The 21,433-nt window shown below is 38.1% G+C and overlaps 1 protein-coding gene across 11 annotated transcripts in view; it reads right to left on the bottom strand.

Annotated features, from left to right (window-relative positions):
- The window catches only part of FIRRM (FIGNL1 interacting regulator of recombination and mitosis), a 50,937-nt gene that overhangs the window by 14,550 nt on the left and 14,954 nt on the right, over positions 1–21,433 (bottom strand). For 8 of the 11 annotated variants that reach the window (XR_015143501.1, XR_015143502.1, XM_086344759.1 and 5 more), the window contains exons 8-16: positions 20,665–20,803; positions 15,025–15,105; positions 9,733–9,797; positions 6,374–6,522; positions 5,978–6,107; positions 4,700–4,886; positions 2,458–2,540; positions 2,057–2,108; positions 474–563 (exon numbers count right to left, since the gene is read on the bottom strand). Coding sequence is in view for 9 of the 11 variants with exons in the window: in XM_086344759.1 (XP_086200885.1) it covers positions 474–563; positions 2,057–2,108; positions 2,458–2,540; positions 4,700–4,886; positions 5,978–6,107; positions 6,374–6,522; positions 9,733–9,797; positions 15,025–15,105; positions 20,665–20,803 (976 nt within the window). In the remaining 2 variants the exon portion in view is untranslated. The remainder of the gene's footprint in view (positions 1–473; positions 564–2,056; positions 2,109–2,457; positions 2,541–4,699; positions 4,887–5,977; positions 6,108–6,373; positions 6,523–9,732; positions 9,798–15,024; positions 15,106–20,664; positions 20,804–21,433) is intronic. The other 3 variants (XM_086344766.1, XM_086344767.1, XM_086344768.1) reach the window with 3 other exon arrangements.

Below are 21,433 nucleotides of genomic sequence, written 5' to 3' on the forward strand. Positions count from 1 at the left end.
AGCAAGAATCATAACTAAATTTAGAAAGAATCCCTCAACCTTAGTATCTGATCATCCTGGTCTGTGTTCAGCAAGAATCTGGTCAAGCCAGGATGACCCCCTTACCTCTGATGTTTCCTTTTAGGAATTTTTATCCACAAGACTCCTACCCTGCTTCTTGACCCTAGATTCACACTAGTCTATGCTGTATTCAGAACTGAGCCCAGTTCTACACTGAAATCTCTTCTCTCCTATTGCAACAGCTCTGAATAAGATCTGTTTTTATCACTTTAACTCCTGTATAGCTTTGGCTTTTCTTTAACATCAAAATCTAAATCCACCTAAAAGCAATAAGCAATGTAATCAATACATTAAAAATTTACATTCAGATGTTAACATTTACATGCAGAATAAATGGGAGTGAAAAAGCCTTCAAAAGTATCTGAATCCAATTCTCAGCAGCTGCTCAAAAACAGTGACAAAGATATCCTTGCCTGTTGGGGTGGGGCCATGAAGAAGAAGAGACGCCTCAATAGTATTGATAGGTTGGTGAGCTGATAACATTCTCCAGGGCAAGATTTTATCTGGGAAAAGACAGGAGAGAGAGCAGAGATCAAAGACTTAAAATCATAGCTTTTACAAACTTTTATATGCCAAAATATTAACAACAGCTCTTTCTGGAAAATAACATGGAATTTTAATTTTTGATTTGGCACTTTCCTCTAATTTTTTCTCTTCCATGAACCTAGATTACTTTTGTAATATGGAAACAATTGTGATATATTTAAAAACAATACTTTTGAATTTCTAATTACCATTTTGATTATAACTTGATATGTTAATCCCCCTACTGAAAGATAACTTGTGAAATTTTTTTAAGTCTAAGCACAAAAGCGCAGAGGTGAATATAACTGTAAGATGGAAGCGTCATTAAAAGAATTTAAAATTCCTATCATAATGTGCTAGGAGAGCTTTTATTTAAAGTAGTTATGATACAAATAACATAAAAGTCAGTTTTGTGCAAGACGTGATGAGGATTTAGAAAAAAAATTGGGTAAGCACTCCAGACCATTAGCCATGCAGACATAGATGTCAGCTGCCTGGTTATCATGCACCTCAGTGAATCTAGTCTACAATATCCTTACAGGGTAAATCAAGAAATATATGAATCAAAAAACAAAACACACATGGCCCACATAAAATCTTATCAAAATCCAGAGACTAAAAACAAAACAAACCAGTCATGCCCATCTTATATGGAACATAAACATGTTGAGATTTAAAAGCAAAAGAAGATTAACACTGAAAAGATTAACATGAGTCATCATTAATTTTCTCTTTGTATCTATTCACATTACTTCTTTACCCAAAAGGCATCAATTACTATCACATTTAGTCCTTCTCAGAAAGAGATACATCAAAATCAAGAGTCAGAATGTCTAAGTCATATTAGAGACGGGGCTGGGGCAGGAAAGAGGGGCTCGGGAGAGGGAGGAAGGAGGCGAGAGTAAGAACAACTCTGGGTCATTCACATTAAGGCTAACTCCTATTCTCTACTTTGTATTCAATTTTACATTTATCCTCAAACAACCTAATTTTTCTTCCCCAGATCAATGAAACTCCATAAAATTTTGAAAATATGAGACAATTTCCCCAGTGAAACGATCTTTCTAATATGTCTTTCTCAATAGCATCAACATTGAAAGTGAAAGTGTGAAGTCACTTGGTCGTCTCTGACTCTTTGCAACCCCATGGACTGCAGCCTGCCAGGCTCCTCTGTCCATGGAATTCTCCAGGCAAGAATACTGGAGTGGGTTGCCTTTCTCTTCTCCAGAAGATCTTCCCAACCCAGGGACTGAAACTGGGTCTCCTGCATTGCAAGCTGATTCTCTACCATCTGAGCTACCACGGAAGCCCAGCATCAGCATTAATGCTGAGCAAAGAAACTAATTTACTATCAAAATCATTTAGCTAACATGCTATTTCTCCTTTTGATATTCACATTCTTTAAGATTATCATATCCCCAAAGGAAATGCATGGGAAGTTGAATGTTTTAGGCTTTATAATTCTACTTACCAGATGGGCCATTATGGTCACATGATGAGCACAGAGTTCAGCAGTCCCATATCTGTGATAGAAACAGAAGGCAATCTTCATACAATTATTTATACAATTATTCAGAAAAGCAAGATGAACTACCATAAAGCACTAAATATTCTAAACTGCAGTTATTTCCATGGCAAAGGAATATCACAACATACAAAACGACCTAAGCTATAGGTTCTATTGATCTGAGCCAAAGAAAGGAAAGAGGGAACTCAGTACCTAATTCAGTGCTGTGATGTGAAATCAAATCATTTTGGGGGGCTGTTATGGGATTATCAAGATTTAATTTTCTATAAACTTACAAGTATAAAGTCATTTACTATCAATCACTACAGTAAATCAACCCCTAAATTTTAAAAAGCATGTTGTACCGAGCAAGGAAGCACCATGCGTCCATAGCCAGCAAAGAGGTGATCATATTAGCACTAAGAACAGCATTCAACAGAGCAGTGTCCTAATGAAAAACAAATTTTTATGATAAATTATCATTAATATAACATTTCTCAAAACAACAAAATACTATCACAATCCAAAAAAACCCAACAGATCCTCAATAAGAAAGTTCTACTTTCTAGTGTCTGAAAGAATCCACGTTGCCATCCCCTCAACATTTATTGAGTACCTACATGTTCAGCATTGGACTGGGCTACGGAGATGCAAAGTGATTGTCAATGTGATAACTCAGTCACTAGGCTCCACAAAAATCCTCTATGTAGGCTGAAGTCTCTAAAACAATATATATAATACACATGCCTATACTTCCGTTTCTGTCTTAACCTATTCAAAGACAATATGTGCTGAATATTACCCATTTATAATATCATAAATGATACTGATTTTTAAATAAATTTTAAGAATTTTTTTCCTAGAATTTTATCAGTGTCTTTTCTAATCCAATTCCAGTAAAAAGGGACTTCCCTGGTGGTCCAGTGGTTAAAAACCCATGCTTCCACTGTAGGGGTTATGGGTTCGATCTCTGGTTGGGGAATTAAGGTCCTGTGTGCTGCATGGTGCAGCCAAAATTTTTTTAAAAACCAAAACAATTCTAGTTTTAAAAAAGCAAACACATTAAGCCTAGGATCTGTAGGAGACTTGGTACTACATTCTGCTATTCTCTGTTTCTTTTTAAGAAACTGAATTAGGTGAAATCATAGACCCATTTTTCTTCTTCTTACACTGTCTTTGCATACCTTTCCACCCCAAATGTTTTCTGAAGTATTTTAGCTAAAGATTACATCTGCATTCTACAGGACTCTTAAAATTACCATTTCCTAAGACCCAACTGAATTAAAACATAAAATGTGCAAGCTGAGAGAATGACAGTCAAAAATAAATACACATTTCTGAGTCATATGGTAGTTCTATTTTTAGTTTTTAAGGAACCTCTATAGTGGCTGTATCAATTTACATCTCCATCAACAGTGCAAGCGAGTTCCCTTTCCCCCACACCCTCTGCAGCATTTATTGTTTGTATATTTTTTTTGATTATTGCCATTCTGATTGGTGTGAGGGGATACCTCACTGTAGTTTTGATCTGCATTTCTCTAATAATTAGCGATGCTGAGCATCCTTTCATGTGTTTCTTGCCCATGTGTGTGTCTTCTTTAGAGAATTCTCTTTAGGTTTTCTATTTTTTGAAGACACATGCACCCCAACATTTATTACAGCACTATTTACAATAGCAAGGACATGGAAGCAACCTAAATGTCCATGAACAGATGAATGGACAAAGATGACAGGGATACAGATACATATGGATAAGATAATATGGGTCATTTGTGGAGACATGGGTGGGCCTAGAGTCTGCCATACAGAGTGAAGTAAGTCAGAAAAAAAAAAAATCAAATATCATCACATATATGTAGAATCTAGAAAAACAGTAAGATGAATCTATTTGCAGGGCAGGAACAGAGATGCAGATGTACAGAACTATACTCAGGGAGGGCAGTCGGGGTGGAGGTGGGTGGATGAATAGGGAGACGGATTGGCGGATGTGCACTGCCATGTAAAACTGCTAGTGGGAACCTGCTGTAGTGATGGGAACTCGTCAGTGCTCTGTGGTGACCTAGATGGCGAGGATGGGGTGGCGGCGGAGTTAACAGAGGGAGGGGATATATGCATACATATAGCTGATTCACTTCATTGTACAGCAGAAACTAACCAAATGTTGTAAAGCAAGTAGTAGTGCCCAGTCATGTTCAACTCTTTGTGATCCCATGGACAGTAGCTCACCAGGCTCCTCTGTCCACGGAATTTTCCAGGCAAGAATACTGGAGCAGGTTGCCATTCCTGTCTCCAGGGGATCTTCCTGACCCAGAGATTGAACCTCATCTCTTGCCTCTCCCGCACTGGCAGGCAGGTTCTTTACCGTGGGCACCACCTGGGAAGCCCGTAAACAACTACGTGCTGTGCTGTGCTAAGTCGCTTCAGTCACGTCCGATTCTATATGACCCTACGGACTACAGCCTGCCAGGCTCCTAACCCAACGATACCCCATGTAAATAAATACATACACAGTTATTATCCCCACACTTTCTTCTATATCTGATTCACAGTCTCAATGAAAAGAAAGCAAAAGTAATCTCAGCTTAGCCCTGCAAGTGACAAACATACCAGTTCAGGGAACAGTGAGGGATGAAGGGAAGCAATAAATGTACACAGATGAATGCAAACATGTTGATACAAGGTAACAGCAACCTCGGCTTGCCCTTTACTCTTTACTCCCTGTAAATGAACAGGAAGAGAGAGTTCACCAGAACACTGCTCAAAACTGGAGAAAATGGCTTTGAGTAGAGACACCCTGCAGGGAAATTGAGAACATTGAACCCAACGTTATTAACATTTAACAATTAGTGGGTGTAGTAACACTGGTATTTTAGCAAAGCCAAATGTCTCAAGATGTATATATCAGTAACAGTTTCCAATATATGTGAATATGCATCCATGTATCCATAAAAATAAAATACAGTTAGAGAAATCCCTTAAAGGAGAATTTTCCTATACATCTTTTATCATTTACCAAGTGATTAACAAAATACAGAACTATACAAAGTCTGAGACAAAATTCATCAAGGAATCTGAAACTTAAATAGCTAAACTAGGTATCATATATAAAATGAAAAATAGGCCCTATTATACAGACAGAGAGGGGTCATTTTAAGATTGAAATGGTTTAAGAATTCTTCATAGAGGGTTTAAAAATAAATTAAAAATAAGCAAAATATAATAGGTAAAGATGAGAAAGCCTGAGTAAAAGGCAGACAGGAATCACCAGTCTGACAGAAGCAAGGTATATGTGTAGAAAGAGAGACAGGATAAGGAGCAAAAGTTAATGACGACAACAGCAGGTTTTAAACGCAAAGCTGAGGACATGGGACATTATGCTTCAGTTACTGAGCAGGAGAATTGCAAGCTCACAAAGCTGGGGGTTAGGAAGACTAACCTGACAGTGGTACATAGGATGCCACTAAAGGAAAGGATAAAAAACTAGAACACAGCAACAGCCAGGGTGTAGGAACCAGAGCCTGATATTGGCAAGAAGAATGAACACAAGGGAGATTTCCCAGGGGATACCTTATAGTGTCTAAGCATTCTATTTATCAGAGCTCATCTTTAAATGTTATCAACTACATCTCTACTACATTCAATGTTTATAACACTATTAGGCAATACCTTTTAAAAGAGTGAACAAAATTAAAATATTTTCAGCACCTGTCATAGATTTGTGTATTTTATATTTTTATTGAGTAGCAATGTGTATGAGGTCTACATAGTAACTATTAATTAGAATATGTGATACAACAAAGAATTTAATTTTGAGGTCATTGCAAACAACAGTGCATTCTAAACCATCGTAATATGATGGGAGATAAACAAAACCATGTCTGTTACCTGGCTGTAGCCTTTGAGACTTGGCTCTCTGTGCACCACAGGGCCTGCACATCCTCAGGCCGAGAGGACAGCTCATCCATAATGACAACCAGCAGCAGACACTGGGGAAGCTGTAGTTCACAAGGCAGCTCTTCACGTGGTAAAAACACATTAATTAAGTTATAGCAAATTGGTAAAAGCATACTCTATTTTTATATAACTTTGATTGCTATATTAAAAAATTATAATTTTTTTTTAAAGTTAGAAATATACTCCAAGAAAAGCAAGTAGAAGAAACTTTAAAGAAAAATTTTTAAACTTAAAAAAAGGATGACTATGTAAGGGAAAATTACCATGTGTCTAACACATTGTAATTAATAAGAGATGTTTTAACATTAAATGTGTTTTGAAGCTTACCTAATTTACTGTCCAAAACCACATCCACAAAAGGCTGGAATGTGAGAAGCTGACTGATGAGTGGACTCAGTGTAACCAGGAAAGTACTGGCTATTTCCTCCTGCTGTGCTTTAGAAATCCCAGCAGCATACAGGCTTGGAGGAAACTTACTGGAAAGGAAGGGAAAAAACTCATTCACTTAATGCTGCTGCTGCCGCTAAGTCTCTTCAGTCATGTCCGACTCTGTATGACCCCATAGACGGCAGCCCACCAGGCTCCCCCATCCCTGGGATTCTCCAGGCAAGAACACTGGAGTGGGTTGCTATTTCCTTCTCCAATGCATGAAAGTGAAAAGTGAAAGTGAAGTCGCTCAGTCACGTCTGATTCTTAGCGACCCCATGGACCACAGCCTACCAGGCTCCTCTGTCCATGGGATTTTCTAGGCAAGAGTACTGGAGTGGGATGCCATTGCCTTCTCTGCTTTCACTTAATAGCTACCTTCTAATTTTGGCCAGAGGCTAAGTACGGCAAAATGATGGTCTTCTAGAAGTGAAAATATATTTAAAAATTAAGTAGCATGTGTTTTATAAAACAAAACTCAGAGTACTGAATTGATACCAAAATTGTTTGAAGAACCTCTGAATTACATGGCTATAATTCTACAAAACTAAAAGTTTATAATCTTAGAGAAAATGTTAGTATTATTTTGATGCATTTTAATACATTGACAATGATATTCTCAAAAAAAGTTATAAAAATATGAACCAAATAACTAGTAAAAATATATATAATAAAGATACTTCTGATAAATTCTGGATTAATTACTTCTATTGAACGTTGTTTTCAAATAGGTAGAAGGATAAACTGACAATGAATTAATGCCTGGAAGCAAGAGCTTTACAAGAACAAACTATACTAACACTGAAGGAAGATTCAAAGACTTTCAGAGAAAATGTCTCAGTAACTGCAGTTTAAACTAAGCTTCATCAAAACTTATGTGAAATGAGATACATAGTCAGTATATTTTGCAGTGTTAATTTTAACTATGGCAAACTTGACAGAAAATGCAAATACCCTGGGGATGACAGCATTTAAAAGGAAGTCCTCAAGATAAACACTTGACATTTGGAGAAGGAAATGGCACCCCACTCCAGCACTCTTGCCTGGAAAATCCCATGGATGGAGGAGCCTGGTAGGCTACAGTCCATGGGATCGCAAAGAGTCGGACATGACTGAGCAACTTCACTTTCATTTTTATGTATTTTACTGAAGTACGCTCAACTTATAATGTTTCAGGTACACAGCAGGTGATTCAGTTATACACATATATATACACATATATTATTTTTCAGGCTATTTTCCATTATAGGTTATTACAAGATATTGACTATAGTTCCCTGTGCTATACAGTAAAACTTTGTTGCTTGTTGCATATCCATTTTTTAATATTAGAAATCTAACATTCTATTCATACTAAATCAAACAAGTGGAAACAAAATGTCATAAACTTTTTAGTTAGGCAAAACTTCGTAAGTTTTCTAAAATATATATATTATACACACTATTTATATATATGTATTACAAAAGCTTTTTTACTACACTTGATAAAGGCTTGAATAAGAACATCAAAAAAGAAAAACGGAGACAGAGAAATTGGAAAATATAAACTAAACTAAATGGGAACATTAACTATGAAATAGAAAACCCTTTTCTATATACTGCATATATACATATTTATTCTGAAGGTTATACGGACAGACTCGCCTCTAGAATACAGACTAGATGAGGCATAAGAGAGCAGAGAAACATCAAAGATGACAGCAAGGTTTTTTGGCTTGGTCAATTTGCAAAACCAAGTTATTACTTAAACTGAAATGAGGAAGCCTGGTGGGGGGTGGTGAGGAGGGTCAGAAGACAGGGGTTGGAATCAGTCCTAATTGATGGTTAGACATTAAAGGGAAGAGATATACATTTAAAGTCTTGAGACTAAATGACTACAGAGAAGAGAGAAGAGCCTGAAGACTCAGTGCTGGGGCACATCCAACTTGAAGTAGCTGGAAAGACGAGGAGGAACCTGCTGAGAAGGGAGGTGGCATGGAAGCCGACAGAATAGAGTCTAAACGATAGGGTTATGCACTGCTGAGAGATTACATAAGACGAGGCCTAAAATTGTCCATTATACATAGCAACATGGAGGTCACTGATGACCTTAACAAGAGCTGTTCTGGTGAAGTGTTAGAATGGAAAGTTTGATTGGAATAGCTTCAAAAAAGACAGTGGTATAGACAACTGTTTTTAGGAGTCTTATTGTAACAAATGTAGAATAAGGGGAAGGTGCTTATTTGCATGAGGATGCAGAGCTGAGACTGCTTTATGTTATTCTTAAGATGGGAGGAACAGCATGCTGTATACTCATGAGAATGATCCAGAAGGCAGGGAGGACTGATGATCTAAGAAGGAAAAGGAACAACTGTGATAGTGAGGTCCCTGAGCATGTGAGAGGGTGAAATCCAATGCAGAAATAGTGGCTGGCCTCAGGCGCACAGTCAGTTCACTCTTGGGAACAAGGAAATACGTGGGCCGAGATACAGGCAGAATAATAGATGTGTCAGAAGAAGAATGTGGAAGTTCTCTTTATATTGCTTCCATCTTTCTAAGTGACACAGAGGGAGGACACTGACAACCAGAACTGGGGAGATGGTACTGGACATTTAAGATGTTTGAAGAAGAAGAGATATGAAAAGCTGTCTAGGAGACTAAATGGATTAAGGAAACATAAGAGGATTGCTGATGAATTAGCTGAGAGTCCTTTAGTGTCAAATCAAGGGTTCTTCTGAGGTTACCATCAATTTTAGATGTCATTCGGCCCTTATCTAAATTATGATGCACTTTCTGTAACTCGTTTTTTTCTAAGATGGAGTCAAGTACTACTTGACTTAAATCTCATAGAAGTAAAATAAAAATTAAGATAAAAAACAGTATGCTGATACAAAATATATACATGTAAACATAACCTCTTTTTTTGTGTCTGGTATTTATTATCAGACCAATTATTCATCACTTGGGTATAAAATACTAGTTAGAATATAAACATAAATAAAACTCATATGGAATCTATTCTTGAAAAGCTTCCATCTCCATTAATTACTTTTAAGCAAGCATATAAAAATACACTAAAACATTAAGAAAAATTACTGATACTTGCTTTTTTTTTTAATTGAAGGCTAATTACTTTACAATATTGTAGTGGTTTTTGCCATACATTGATACTTGATTTCTAAATGACACGTGATACTTGATTTCTAAATGACATACACTAAAGGGCTGCATGGCTTAAATGGCTCTATTACATGTTAATGGTCATACAGCATTCTTCTTACCTGTATATCTGAAGATAAAGCTGGTGCAACGTACAGCAAGAATCAGAGAGGAAAGGAAGAAACTCCTAAAAATAAAGCAACTCTCCTCACTTCCTTGTACACAATATGCTTTGCTAATATATATATTTTTTCATCAGAAGCATGCAAAATAAAATAAAATCCTACATGTGCTACATAGGGAAAACAACTTTTCTTGCATGAAAATAAAAAGGAGAATGAGGCTAAGCGCCTAAAATTCTTTACTGTTAACAATCAACACAACCACAATTAGTAGCTATCATTTAATGAACATGTCCAAGTGCTCAGTAGATATGTAATGACTTTACAAACATTACTTTAGTTCTCTAAGACAGTGAAGAATCTGCCTGCAATAAAGGAGACCCAAATTCAATTCCTGGGTCGGGAAGATCCCCTAGAAAAGGGAATGGCTACCCACTCCAGTATTTTTGCCTGGAGAATTCCATAGACAGAGGAGCCTGGTGGGCTACAGTCCCTGGGGCACAAACTGTCAGACATGACACACCAACTAACCCTTTGGGGGTTCTCTGGTGGCACAGACAATAAAGAATCTGCCTGCAATGTAGGAGACCTGGGTTCAATCCCTGGGTCAGGAAGATCCCCTGGAGAAAAAAATGGCAACCTGCTCCAGTACTCTTGCCTGGGAAATTCCATGGATAAAGGAGCCTGGTGGGTTACAGCCCATGGGGTCACAAAGAGTCAGACACAACTGAGAGACTTTCACTTTTCAAAAAATATAATGACATATTCTTTTGAACTGTGGTGTTGGAGAAGACTCTTGAGAGTCCCTTGAACTGCAAGGAGATCCAACCAGTCCATTCTAAAGGAGATCAGCCCTGGGTGTTCTTTGGAAGGAATGATGCTAAAGCTGAAACTCCAGTACTTTGGCAACCTCATGTGAAGAGTTGACTCATTGGAAAAGACTCTGATGCTGGGAGGGATTGGGGGCAGGAGGAGAAGGGGACGACAGAGGATGAGATGGCTGGATGGCATCACCAACTCGATGGACGTGAGTTTGAGTGAACTCCGGGAGATGGTGATGGACAGGGAGGCCTGGCGTGCTGCAATTCATGAAGTCACAAAGAGTCGGACACGACTGAGTGAACTGGACTGAACTGAACTGAATGACATATTATTGTCCCGATTTTATAGACTAGAAAGGCTGAAGCTAACTATCAAATAAACTGAGTCACATGGCAAAAAAAGAGTAAGGTTGGGATTCAAGTACAGCTCTGACAGCTTTATCCATTATGACTATGCTATATCTTAGAATGTCAAAGAAATCATTTTAATTGTTATCATAGGATATAGAAAACAAACTGATAATTATTTTAAAACTTCCCCTGTAAGAAAAGAACTAATTTTAAAAGGGTATGTTGTTGTTGTTCAGTTCCCAAGTCATGTCCAACTCTTCGTGACCCCATCAACTGCAGCACACCAGGCTTCCCTGTCCCACACCACTTCCCAGAGTTTACCGAAGATCATGTCCATTGAATTGGTGATGCCACCAATCTCATCCTCTGTTGCCCTCTTCTCCTTCTGCCTTTAATCCTTCCCAGCATCAATGTATTTTCCAATGAGTCAGCTGTTTGCATCAGGTGGCCAAAGTATTGGAGCCTCAGCGTGAAGCTACATCAGTACTTCCAGTGAATATTCAGGGTTGATTTCCTTTAAGTTTGTTCTCCTTGCTTTCCAAGGAACTTTCAAGAATCTTCTCCAGCGCCACAATTCGAAAGCATCAATTCTTCGGCATTCTGCCTTCTTTATTGTCCAGCTCTCACATCTGTACATGACTACTGGAAAGACCATCAGTTCAGTTCTGTTGCTCAGTCGTGTCCGACTCTTTGCGACCCCACGGACTGCAGCACACCAGGCCTCCCTGTCCATCACCAACTTCCGGAGTTTACCCAAACTCATGTTCATTGAGTCAGTGATGCCATCCAACCATATCATCCTCCCCTTCTTCTCCCACCTTCAATCTTTCCCACCATCAGGGTCTTTTCAAATGAGTCAGTTCTTCACATGAGGTGGCCAAAGAATTGGAGTTTCACTTTCAACATCATTCCTTCCAATGAACACTCAGGACTGATTTCCTTTAGGATGGACTGGCTGGATCTCCTTGCAGTCCAAGGGACTCACAAGAGTCTTCTCCAACACCACAGTTCAAAAGCATCAATTCTTCGGCACTCAGCTTTCTTTAGAGTCCAACTCTCACATCCATAAGTGACTACTGGAAAAACCATAGCCTTGACTAGACGGACCTTTGTTGGCAAAGTAACTGGGTGTTGTTTTTGGTTTGGCTCTGTCTCTTTGCAAAGACCATAGGTTTGACTATATGGACCTTTGTCAGCAAAATGTTATCTTTGCTTTTAACACACTGTGTAGGTTTGTCATAGCTTTTCTGCCAAGAAGCCATCGTCTTCTAATTTCATGCCTGCAGTCACCATCCACAGTGATTTTAGAGCCCAAGAAGAGGAAATACGTCACTGCTTCCACCTTTTCCCCTTCTATTTGCCATGAAGTGATGGGGCCAGATGACATGATCTTAGTTTTTTTAATATTCAGTTTTAAGCTGGCTTTTTCATTCCCCTCCTTCACTGGCATCAAGAGGCTCTTTAGTTCCTCTTTGCTTTCTGCCATTAGAATGGTACCATCTGCAAAGGTGAGGTTGTTGCTATCTCTCCCAGCAAGCTTGATTCCAGCTTGTAACTCATCCCACCCAGCATTTCACATGATGTGCTCTGCATATAAGTTAAACAAACAGGGTGACAATAAACAGCACTGTCGTACTCCTTTCTCAATACTGAACCAGTCAGTTGTTCCATACAAGGTTCTAACTGTTGCTTTTTGACCCGCAAAAAGGTTTCTCAGGAGACAGGTAAAATGGTCTGGTATTCCCATCTCTTTAAGAGTTTTCTAGTTTGTTATGATCCACAGTCAAAGGCTTTAATGTAGTCAATGAAACAGAGGTAGATGTTTCTCTGGAATTCCCTTGCTTTCTCTATGATTCAGCAAATGTTGGCAATTTGATCTCTGATTCCTCTGCCTTTTCTAAACCCAGCCTGAACATCTGGAAGTTCTCGGTTCATATAACATCGAAGCCTAGCTTGGAGGATTTTGAGCATAACCTTACTAGCATGGGAGATGAGTGCAACTGTCCAGTGGTTTGAACATTCTTTACTTCTGCCCTTCTTGGGAATTGAGATGAGAACTGACCTTTTCCAGTCCTGTGGCCACTGCTGGGTTTTTCAAATCTGCTGACATACTGAGTGCAGCACTTTAATAGCATCATCTTTTAGGATTTTAAATAGCTCTGCTGGAATTCCATCTTTCTACTAGCTTTAATGGCAGCAGTGCTTCCTACGGCCCACTTGACATTACACTCCAGAATGTCTGGCTCTGAGTAAGAGACTACACTGTCATGGTTATCCAGGTCATTAAGGTCTTTTCTGTACAGTTCTACTGTGTATTCTTTCAGTCTCTTCTTGATCTCTTCTGCTTCTAATAGGTCTTTATCGTTTCCATCCTTCATTGTGCCCATCTTTGGACAACATGTTCCTTTGGTATTTCCAATGTTCTTGAAGAGATCTCTAGTCTTAACCTCTCTGCTGTTTCCTCTACTTCTTTGCACTGTCCATTGAAGAAGGCCTTCAGGTCTCCCCTTGCTATTTTCCAGAATTCTACAGTTACATGGGTGTACCTTTCCCTCTCACCTTTGCTTTTCGCTTCTCTTCTTTCCTCAGCTATTTGAAAGCATCCTTAGACAAACATATTGCCTTCTTGCATTGTTTTTTCTTTGGGATGGTTTTGTTCGTTGCCTCCTGTATAATATTATGGACTTCTGTCCATAGTTCTTCAGGCACTCTTTTTACTAGATCTGATCCCCTGAATTTATTTGTCACCTCCACTGTATATTCATAGGGGATTTGATTTAAGTCATCCCTGAGTGGCCCAGTGGTTTCCCCCACTTTCTTTAGTTTAAGCCTGAATTTTGCTACGAGGAGCTGGTGATCTGAGCCACAGGCAGCTCCAGGTCTTGTTTTTGCTGACTGTATCCAGCTTCTCCATCTTTGGCTACAAAGAACGTTTTCAATCAAATTTCGGTCTTGGTCATTTGGCGATGTCCGTGTGTAAAGTTGCCTCTTGTGCTGTTGAAAAAGAGTGTTTGCTATGACCAGTGCATTCTCTTGGCATAATTCTGTTAGCCTTTGCCCTGCTTCACTTGTACTCCAAGGCCAAACTTGCCTGTTACCCAAAGTATCTCTTAACTTTCTACTTTAGCATTCCAATCCCTTACAATGAAGAGGACATCTTTTTTTGTGTGTTAGTTCTAGGACATCTTCTAGGTCTTCATAGAACTGATCAACTTTTAGCTTCTTCAGTATAATTAGGCACATTTTACCTCCTACATATCAGCAAATATCAGATGGGTAACTACCCAAAAGTACCACTGGAGCTAGGACCTCCCTGTCATGAACCCCTGCCACTGAAATACATACACTGCAAACTGCAGGGAACCCAGTGTCAGAGCAATCAATCATGGTAAGTGGTTGTGGCCCAGAGGACAAACTCAGCACACTAACCAGGATGGCAAGTGTGTCAGAAGTCAGTGTATCTGTCATGGAATTTTGACTAATAAACAGTCACTGAAGATCCTTCTCTTTTTGTCAAAAAAGGAGGAAGACAAGGGTAAAAACAAATTCAACATGAACAATAGTTTTTAAATTACTAACATTAATGCTATTTCTTTCACTGGCTGCTGTTAAGTATCCCCTGCTCTTCTCTCTAAATAATCTTCCTTGACAACTTACCTATTCTGTTCATATATCTTCAACTATCACTATGCTACCCTGACAACTCCAAAACACACAGGTCTTAAAATTATTATACAGCTTGAACATTTAAACTTTAATATTTAAACTTTAACATTTAAACTTTAACAACCTACTTTAGAAATAATTTATCAATAGTAAAGATAAACTGAATTATCTTTAAAAAAAAAAAAAACTGATCTGTGCCTCTAGAAATAATTGTTTACACTTAAAAATAAATTTTTCAGAAAATTGAATAAAACTAGTAACAATATGATGGTAGCAACCTAAACGATATAACAGATGCTCAATATTTAAGAAACAATATTAAACCAAAAACCCTACAAAATATACTCGACAAAATAACTTCAAGAGATTGTTTCTGGCAGGAATTAAAAAACAGGATAACTTACAATGTATTGTAGATTTCACATTCATGCATTATAAAAAAAATAAGCTTTACCTTAGTATAGTGCAAAAGGGAGTTGGCAAAGAAACGACACAATTTGAGTGTTTTCTGAAATAATCTGTAGTCTGCATTATCCTGTTTCAAAAAAAAAAAATAAGAAAGCATAATAAATATGAAAAGAACATGAAATTAGCTAAAACTGTATATGAGACAGGATTTTCTAAAAATCTCTCTTAATAAACACAGAGTGGAAACATTTTCCATGAGAAAATAATTGTTCTCTGAATTACTGTTAGAAGCAATACAAAACACACCCAATGATTATAGAGATATTTCAAAAAATTAGTCTGTATTACTGAAAATAATCTAAAACAGCAAAAGAGGTGATATTTGATTGATCTGACAGTGAAACAAACTTTAATATCGTAACTGTCCCTTGCTATATGGGGATCAGTAAATGGTCAAAAGAAAAAGGTCTCTGTTGTTGTTCAGTCACTAAGTCATGTCTGACTTTTTGTGACTCCACGGACTGCAAGAAAAAGATCTTACAAACCCATAAAAGAATGAGCTATAAAAGAAAACAAATAGAAGACATGAGAAGGCAGGTTGTAGAAAATAAACTACAAAATTTCCAATAAGTAATATTGAAAACCTCCAAATTACAACCTAATTACATATCTTTTGAAGCTGGAGGACAGGTGACTGATTAGCAAAGATTTAAAAGACTGATAATATTCCAGTGTTGACATGGAAGTGTAGAAATAAACATTTTAACATTTATGGGAGCATAAAATAACACCCTCTTTGCATTACTATTATTATTATTAAAAGCTTGAGCATTAAAACTCCTTGACCCAGTAGCAATTCCACTTCTGGAAATATATTCTATTGAAATACCAGCATAGGTATGCAATGTATCCTTTCTATGTCGTGAAAATTGAAATGAACCATTCTCCATTAATTGGAGAATGGTTAAATAAAGCCAAGGTATATTCATAAACAGTAGTGGCATAAAGCTATTAAAAGGAATTGGGTAGATATACCCTCAGGGATACAGAAAGCCTCAAGATAGATTCAGTAAAAAATCAAGCTGCAAAACAATTTGTATAATCCTGTTATTATTTTTAAATGTGTGCTATGTGTTTAATGTTTCAAAATATTGAGCCATTCTTCCTTTCTTTAAAGTACTGATAAAAGAAAAATACTGATAAAGTCTAAATGTAGTGAGCAATAAATCCAACTATAGGCAACAGATTTTAAAATGAGTTTTTCTGAATGTAACTTTCTATAAGCATTACATTAGTAAAAATAGGAATTATAGTACAAATTTATATCTAAGAGCCTTACAAATAAATTTTTCCTGTCTAAATTACTGGTGATGAAAAAGCTTGTTACAAAGTCTATACATAATAGTTGATTTTGAAACCATGTTCAAGACTTAAGAGAGAAAACATCCATTATAGGAGCTGTCATGGGTTGAACTGTGTCTCCTAAAAAGACAGGTTGAAGTCCTAATGCCCAAAACCCCAGGATGTGACTTTATTTGGAAGTAGGGACATTACAGATGTAATCAGTTAAGATGAGGTCATACTGGAGTAGGATGTACATTTAATCTAACATGACTGGTGTCCTTATTATGAAGATAATGTGAAGGGACAAAGAGAGAATACCTTGTGATGATGGCAGCAGAGACTGAAGCTGTACAGATGCAAATCCAGGAATGCCAGTGACGCCAGAAACTAAGAGAGAGGATGCAGCGGACTCTCCCACAGAGTCTGCAAGCGAACAAGGTCCTGCTTGTTCAGAAATCTATCCTCTAGAACTGCGAGTGAATAAATCTGCCACGTGATTTGCAGTCATTTGTGATCATTGGTTATATAGCAGCCTCAACTACGTAATTCAGGAACTCATACATCTATATGCTTCCATAAACAGCATATTACCTATGAAATCTAGTGGTTTCCTTCTGATGTTTTTAAAAACAAGGTGAAAAAACTGCTTGGAAGAGTTTAATGAAAGTTTGATTCCTCAATAAATATCAATAGCAAACAGCAGAGGGCATTGCTATTTAAAATTTAGACTTAAGAATGGAGAAACTATAGAGATTTTTTCAAAGCTCCATTTCAGGCAATGGACAGCAGTAAATAGTGCTAGTTACTCTTATGAATCCCAAATAAATAAAAACAAGTAAGGAAAAACATGAAAATCTACTTGGACATTTAGGAAAGTTTACAATTCTCTGATTTTCATATACAAGGAGTTTATATGCACTGAACTTATATACCTTATGTACAAACAGCCATCCTGATCAGGTACCCTCAGGAGCTCTCTTTCCTCTTCCACTATAGACTATACGGTGGCTTCGGCTTTCTCCACCTCACTTCTCTCCAAGGAATCTGTCTAATCTTACTCTCTGAATAAATACTAACTGGGGGATCTGTGGAGTCAAGATAAGCAAGATAGAAACTGGGAAAAGAGGAGGCTGCAGTGGAGGATATAAATGTACAGGATAAAGGAGGAGAAGGGAGCATCCTTTCTGCCACTGATAGTTAAGCAAATACCTTCTCCTTTCAGCAAGGTGAGGGGAATCAGAAAGGGTAAAAGAAGGAAGTGGGGACAGAAAAGGAAAAAAGGGATGGGAGGGGAGGATAGATAAAAAGAAGACAAGCAAGAAGGAAAGGGTTTGCCTCTTCCTAAAGCTACTCCTCACTCCCTCTTACCAATTTCAGAAGCCCTTTTCAAACTTCCCACCCTCCTCTAGGTCTCTCTTTCCAGATCATCCCGGCCCTAGAAGTTGTGACCAGTTTTAGGAACTGAATGAATCCTCACATGCCCACCCCCACAGTTGCTGGGCAAAGAGCAACGGACAAAGGAATTTCCTGTATCCATTCACAGGTCTACGACAGGAAGAGATGTTATTGTTAACCTATGGAAAAATATTTAACTCATTTACCATTGAAAATTTAACTTCTATGCAGAGTACACCATGTGAAATGCCAGGCTGGATGAATCACAAGTTGGAGTCAAGATTGCCAGGAAAGATATCAACCTCATAGCACTCTAATGGCAGAAGGCAAAGAGGAACTAAAGAGCCTCTTGATGAAAGTGAAAAAGGAAAGTGAAAAAGCAGGCTTAAAACTCAACATTCAAAAAACTAAGATCATGGCATCTAGTCCCATCAGTTCAATTGCTCAGTCATGTCCAACTCTTTGCGACCCCATGAACTGCAGCAGACCAGGCCTCCCTGTCCATCACCAACTCCCAGAGTTTACCCAAACTCATGTCCACTGAGTCGGTGATGCCATCCAACCATCTCATCCTCTGTCGTCCCCTTTTCCTCCTGCCCTCAATCTTTCCCACCATCAGGATCTTTTCAAAGTCAGCTCTTTGCATCAGGTGGCCAAAGTATTTCAGTTTCAACATCAGTCCTTCCAATGAATACCCAGGACTAATCTCCTTTAGGATAGACTGGTTGGATCTCCTTGCAGTCCAAGGGACTCTCAAGAGTCTTCTCCAACACCACAGTTCAAAAGCATCAATTCTTTGGCACTCAGCTTTCTTTATAGTCCAACTCTCATGTCCATACATGACTATTGGAAAAACCATAGCCTTGACTGGACAGACCTTTGTTGACAAAGCAATGTCTCTGCTTTTCAATATGCAGTCTAGGTTGGTCATAACTTTCCTTCCAAGGAGTAAGCGTCTTTTAATTTCATGGCTGTAATCACCATCTGCAGTGATTTTGGAGCCCAAGAAAATAAAGTCAGCCACTGTTTCTCCATCTATTTGCCATGAAATGATAGGACCGGATGCCATGATCTTAGTTTTCTGAATGTTGAGCCTTTAGACAACTTTTTTCACTCTCCTCTTTCACCCTCATCAAAAGACTCTTTAGTTCTTCTTCACTTTCTGCCATAAGGGTGGTGTCATCTGCATATCTGAGGTTATTGCTATTTCTCCCAGTAATCTTGATTCCAGCTTGTGTTTCTTCCAGCCCAGCGTTTCTCATGATGTACTTTGCATATAAGTTAAATAAGCAGGGTGACAATATACAGGCTTGATGTACTCCTTTCCCAATTTGGAACCAGTCGGTTGTTCCACGTCCAGTTCTACCTGTTGCTTCCTGACCTGCATATAGGCTTCTCAAGAGGTAGGTTAGGTGGTCTGGTATTCCCATCTCTTTCAGAATTTTCCACAGTTTATTGTGATCCACACAGTCAAAGGGTTGGCATAGTCAATAGAGCAGAAATAGATGTTTTTCTGGAACTTTCTTGCTTTTCCAATGATCCAGCAGATGTTGGCAATTTGATCTCTGGTTTCTCTACCTTTTCTAAAACCAGCTTGAACATCTGGAAGTTCACAGTTCATGTATTGCTGAAGCCTGGCTAGTCCCATCACTTCATGGCAAATAGTTAGGGAAACAGTGATAGATTTTATCTTATTGTGTTCCTAAATCACTGTGGACAGTTACTGAAGCCATGAAACTAAAAGATGCTTGCTCTCTGGAAGGAAAGCTATGACAAACCTAGACAGTGTATCAAAAAACAAAGACATCACTTTGCTGACAAAGGTTTATATGGTCAAAGCTATGGTTTCTCCTGTAGTTATGTATGGATGTGAGAGTTGGACCATAAAGAAGCCTGAGGACTGAAGAAGTGATGCTTTTGAACTGTGGAGTTGGAGAAGGCTCTTGAGAGTCCACTGAACAACAAGGAGATAAAACTACTCAACCCTAAAGGAAATCAACCCTGAATATTCACTGGAAGGACTGATGCTGAAGCTCCAATACTTTGGCCACATGATGCAAAGAGTCACTTCATTGGACAAGACCCTGATACTGGGAAAGATTGAGGGCAGGAGGAAAAGAGGACAACAAAGGATGAGATGGTTGGATGGCATCACCAACTCAGTGGACATGAAGCTGAGCAAACTCCAGGAGACAGTGAAGGATGGGGAGTGCTACAGTCCATGGTGTCACAAAACGGTGAATACAACTTAGCAACTTAAAAATAACAACACACTGAAATTATTAGTTATAAATGTTAAGTCATGAGTACGGTTAGTTCTATAATTTAGGACTATTATGAGTTAAACTTTAAAGAGCTAGTCTGAGAACAGACTACGTATAATAGTTATAGAAAAATAAACTGTAATTCCTAATAAGCATATTACAAATTTTTAGAATACAATGTTTTATAACTGATGCCAACACTATAATTTTTTGAAATCAATATAAATATATATAAGTATAAGCCAAGTTTAGAAGACTGACAGATACACACACATTCACACATCTGTATACTGCTTCTCTACAAGTTGCAATGGATTGGTGAAGAAAAGGTTCACTGTGGCTATTTCAAGACAACCTTAAATAAAAGTAGCAATAAGGAATTAGACTTCTGTGTAAGAGTAGAAAAGACTGAAAGGATTCTGAGGAGAATGTCTTGACCAACCAGTGAGTATTAAAAAAGGCAGGGACAGACTGACTGTAGAGAGAATGAAAGTAGAGGAGTTACAGGAGTCCAATGTAACATTCTGGGTGAAAAGTAATATTGGGCTACAAATAATCTCACAGGTTGAAAACAAAAACAAAACAAATTAAAACCCATTTTGGTAAATCGATCCATAGATTTAGTAATAACTGTCAAAGGAGAAGGAGCTACTGTTCACAGTGCTGTCAGCCCATATTTTTACCTGTGCATCTGACTGTATCATCTGCTCAGCTAACTGTAAACAAGAATGGAAGGAGAAAAGAATGTCTTCACACAAACTAGTAATTATATCTTTGTGTTTCAGCTGACTCTTTATAACCGACTGGTGCTTAAGGCTCTGCCTAAATGAATAAAAAGAAAATATAATCACCACAAGTAACACATCAAGTAACTTAGGACGATAAAATATGATTTGATAGAACATATAAAAAATCAAAATGCATCATTTATAATAGACATGGCATAATTAAGACATGCTGACTTTACCTCTGAAGTTGTCATATTAGTTTAAGTTGCTAATTTTTAATTTCTCCTTATAAAATATTAATTGAACCCTTACTATACACTGGAGTCTGTGAGGGCCTGGAGATAGAGGCGTGAATGAAAAGACACAATCTCTGCCCTGTCTGTATGGAATTTCTGGTCCAACACAAAAGAGAAGACTAAATAATGTAAGAATAATTGATGGATTGCAGCTGTGACAAATGCTAAGGTGAAGTTCAGAGTGCTACAACAGAGACATCTACTCTAACTTGGATGGATTTTAAACAGTAGAGTGATATGATTTGATTGACATTTTTAGAAGCAGATCAGTCTGAATGAAGAATAGAAAATGAATCAGAAGTGGGCAAGAGTAGACGATATTTGATGGTGATGGTGTATGTGCTCAGTTGCTCAATCGTGTCTGACTCTTTGCGACTCTATGGACTGTAGCCCACCAGCCTCCTCTATCCGTGGGATTCTCCAGGCAA

The sequence above is a fragment of the Bos grunniens genome, chromosome 16, assembly GCF_055505025.1.
Source record: "Bos grunniens cultivar Pamir isolate PY7600 chromosome 16, Bosgru_T2T1.0, whole genome shotgun sequence".
Lineage (NCBI taxonomy): Eukaryota > Metazoa > Chordata > Mammalia > Artiodactyla > Bovidae > Bos > Bos grunniens.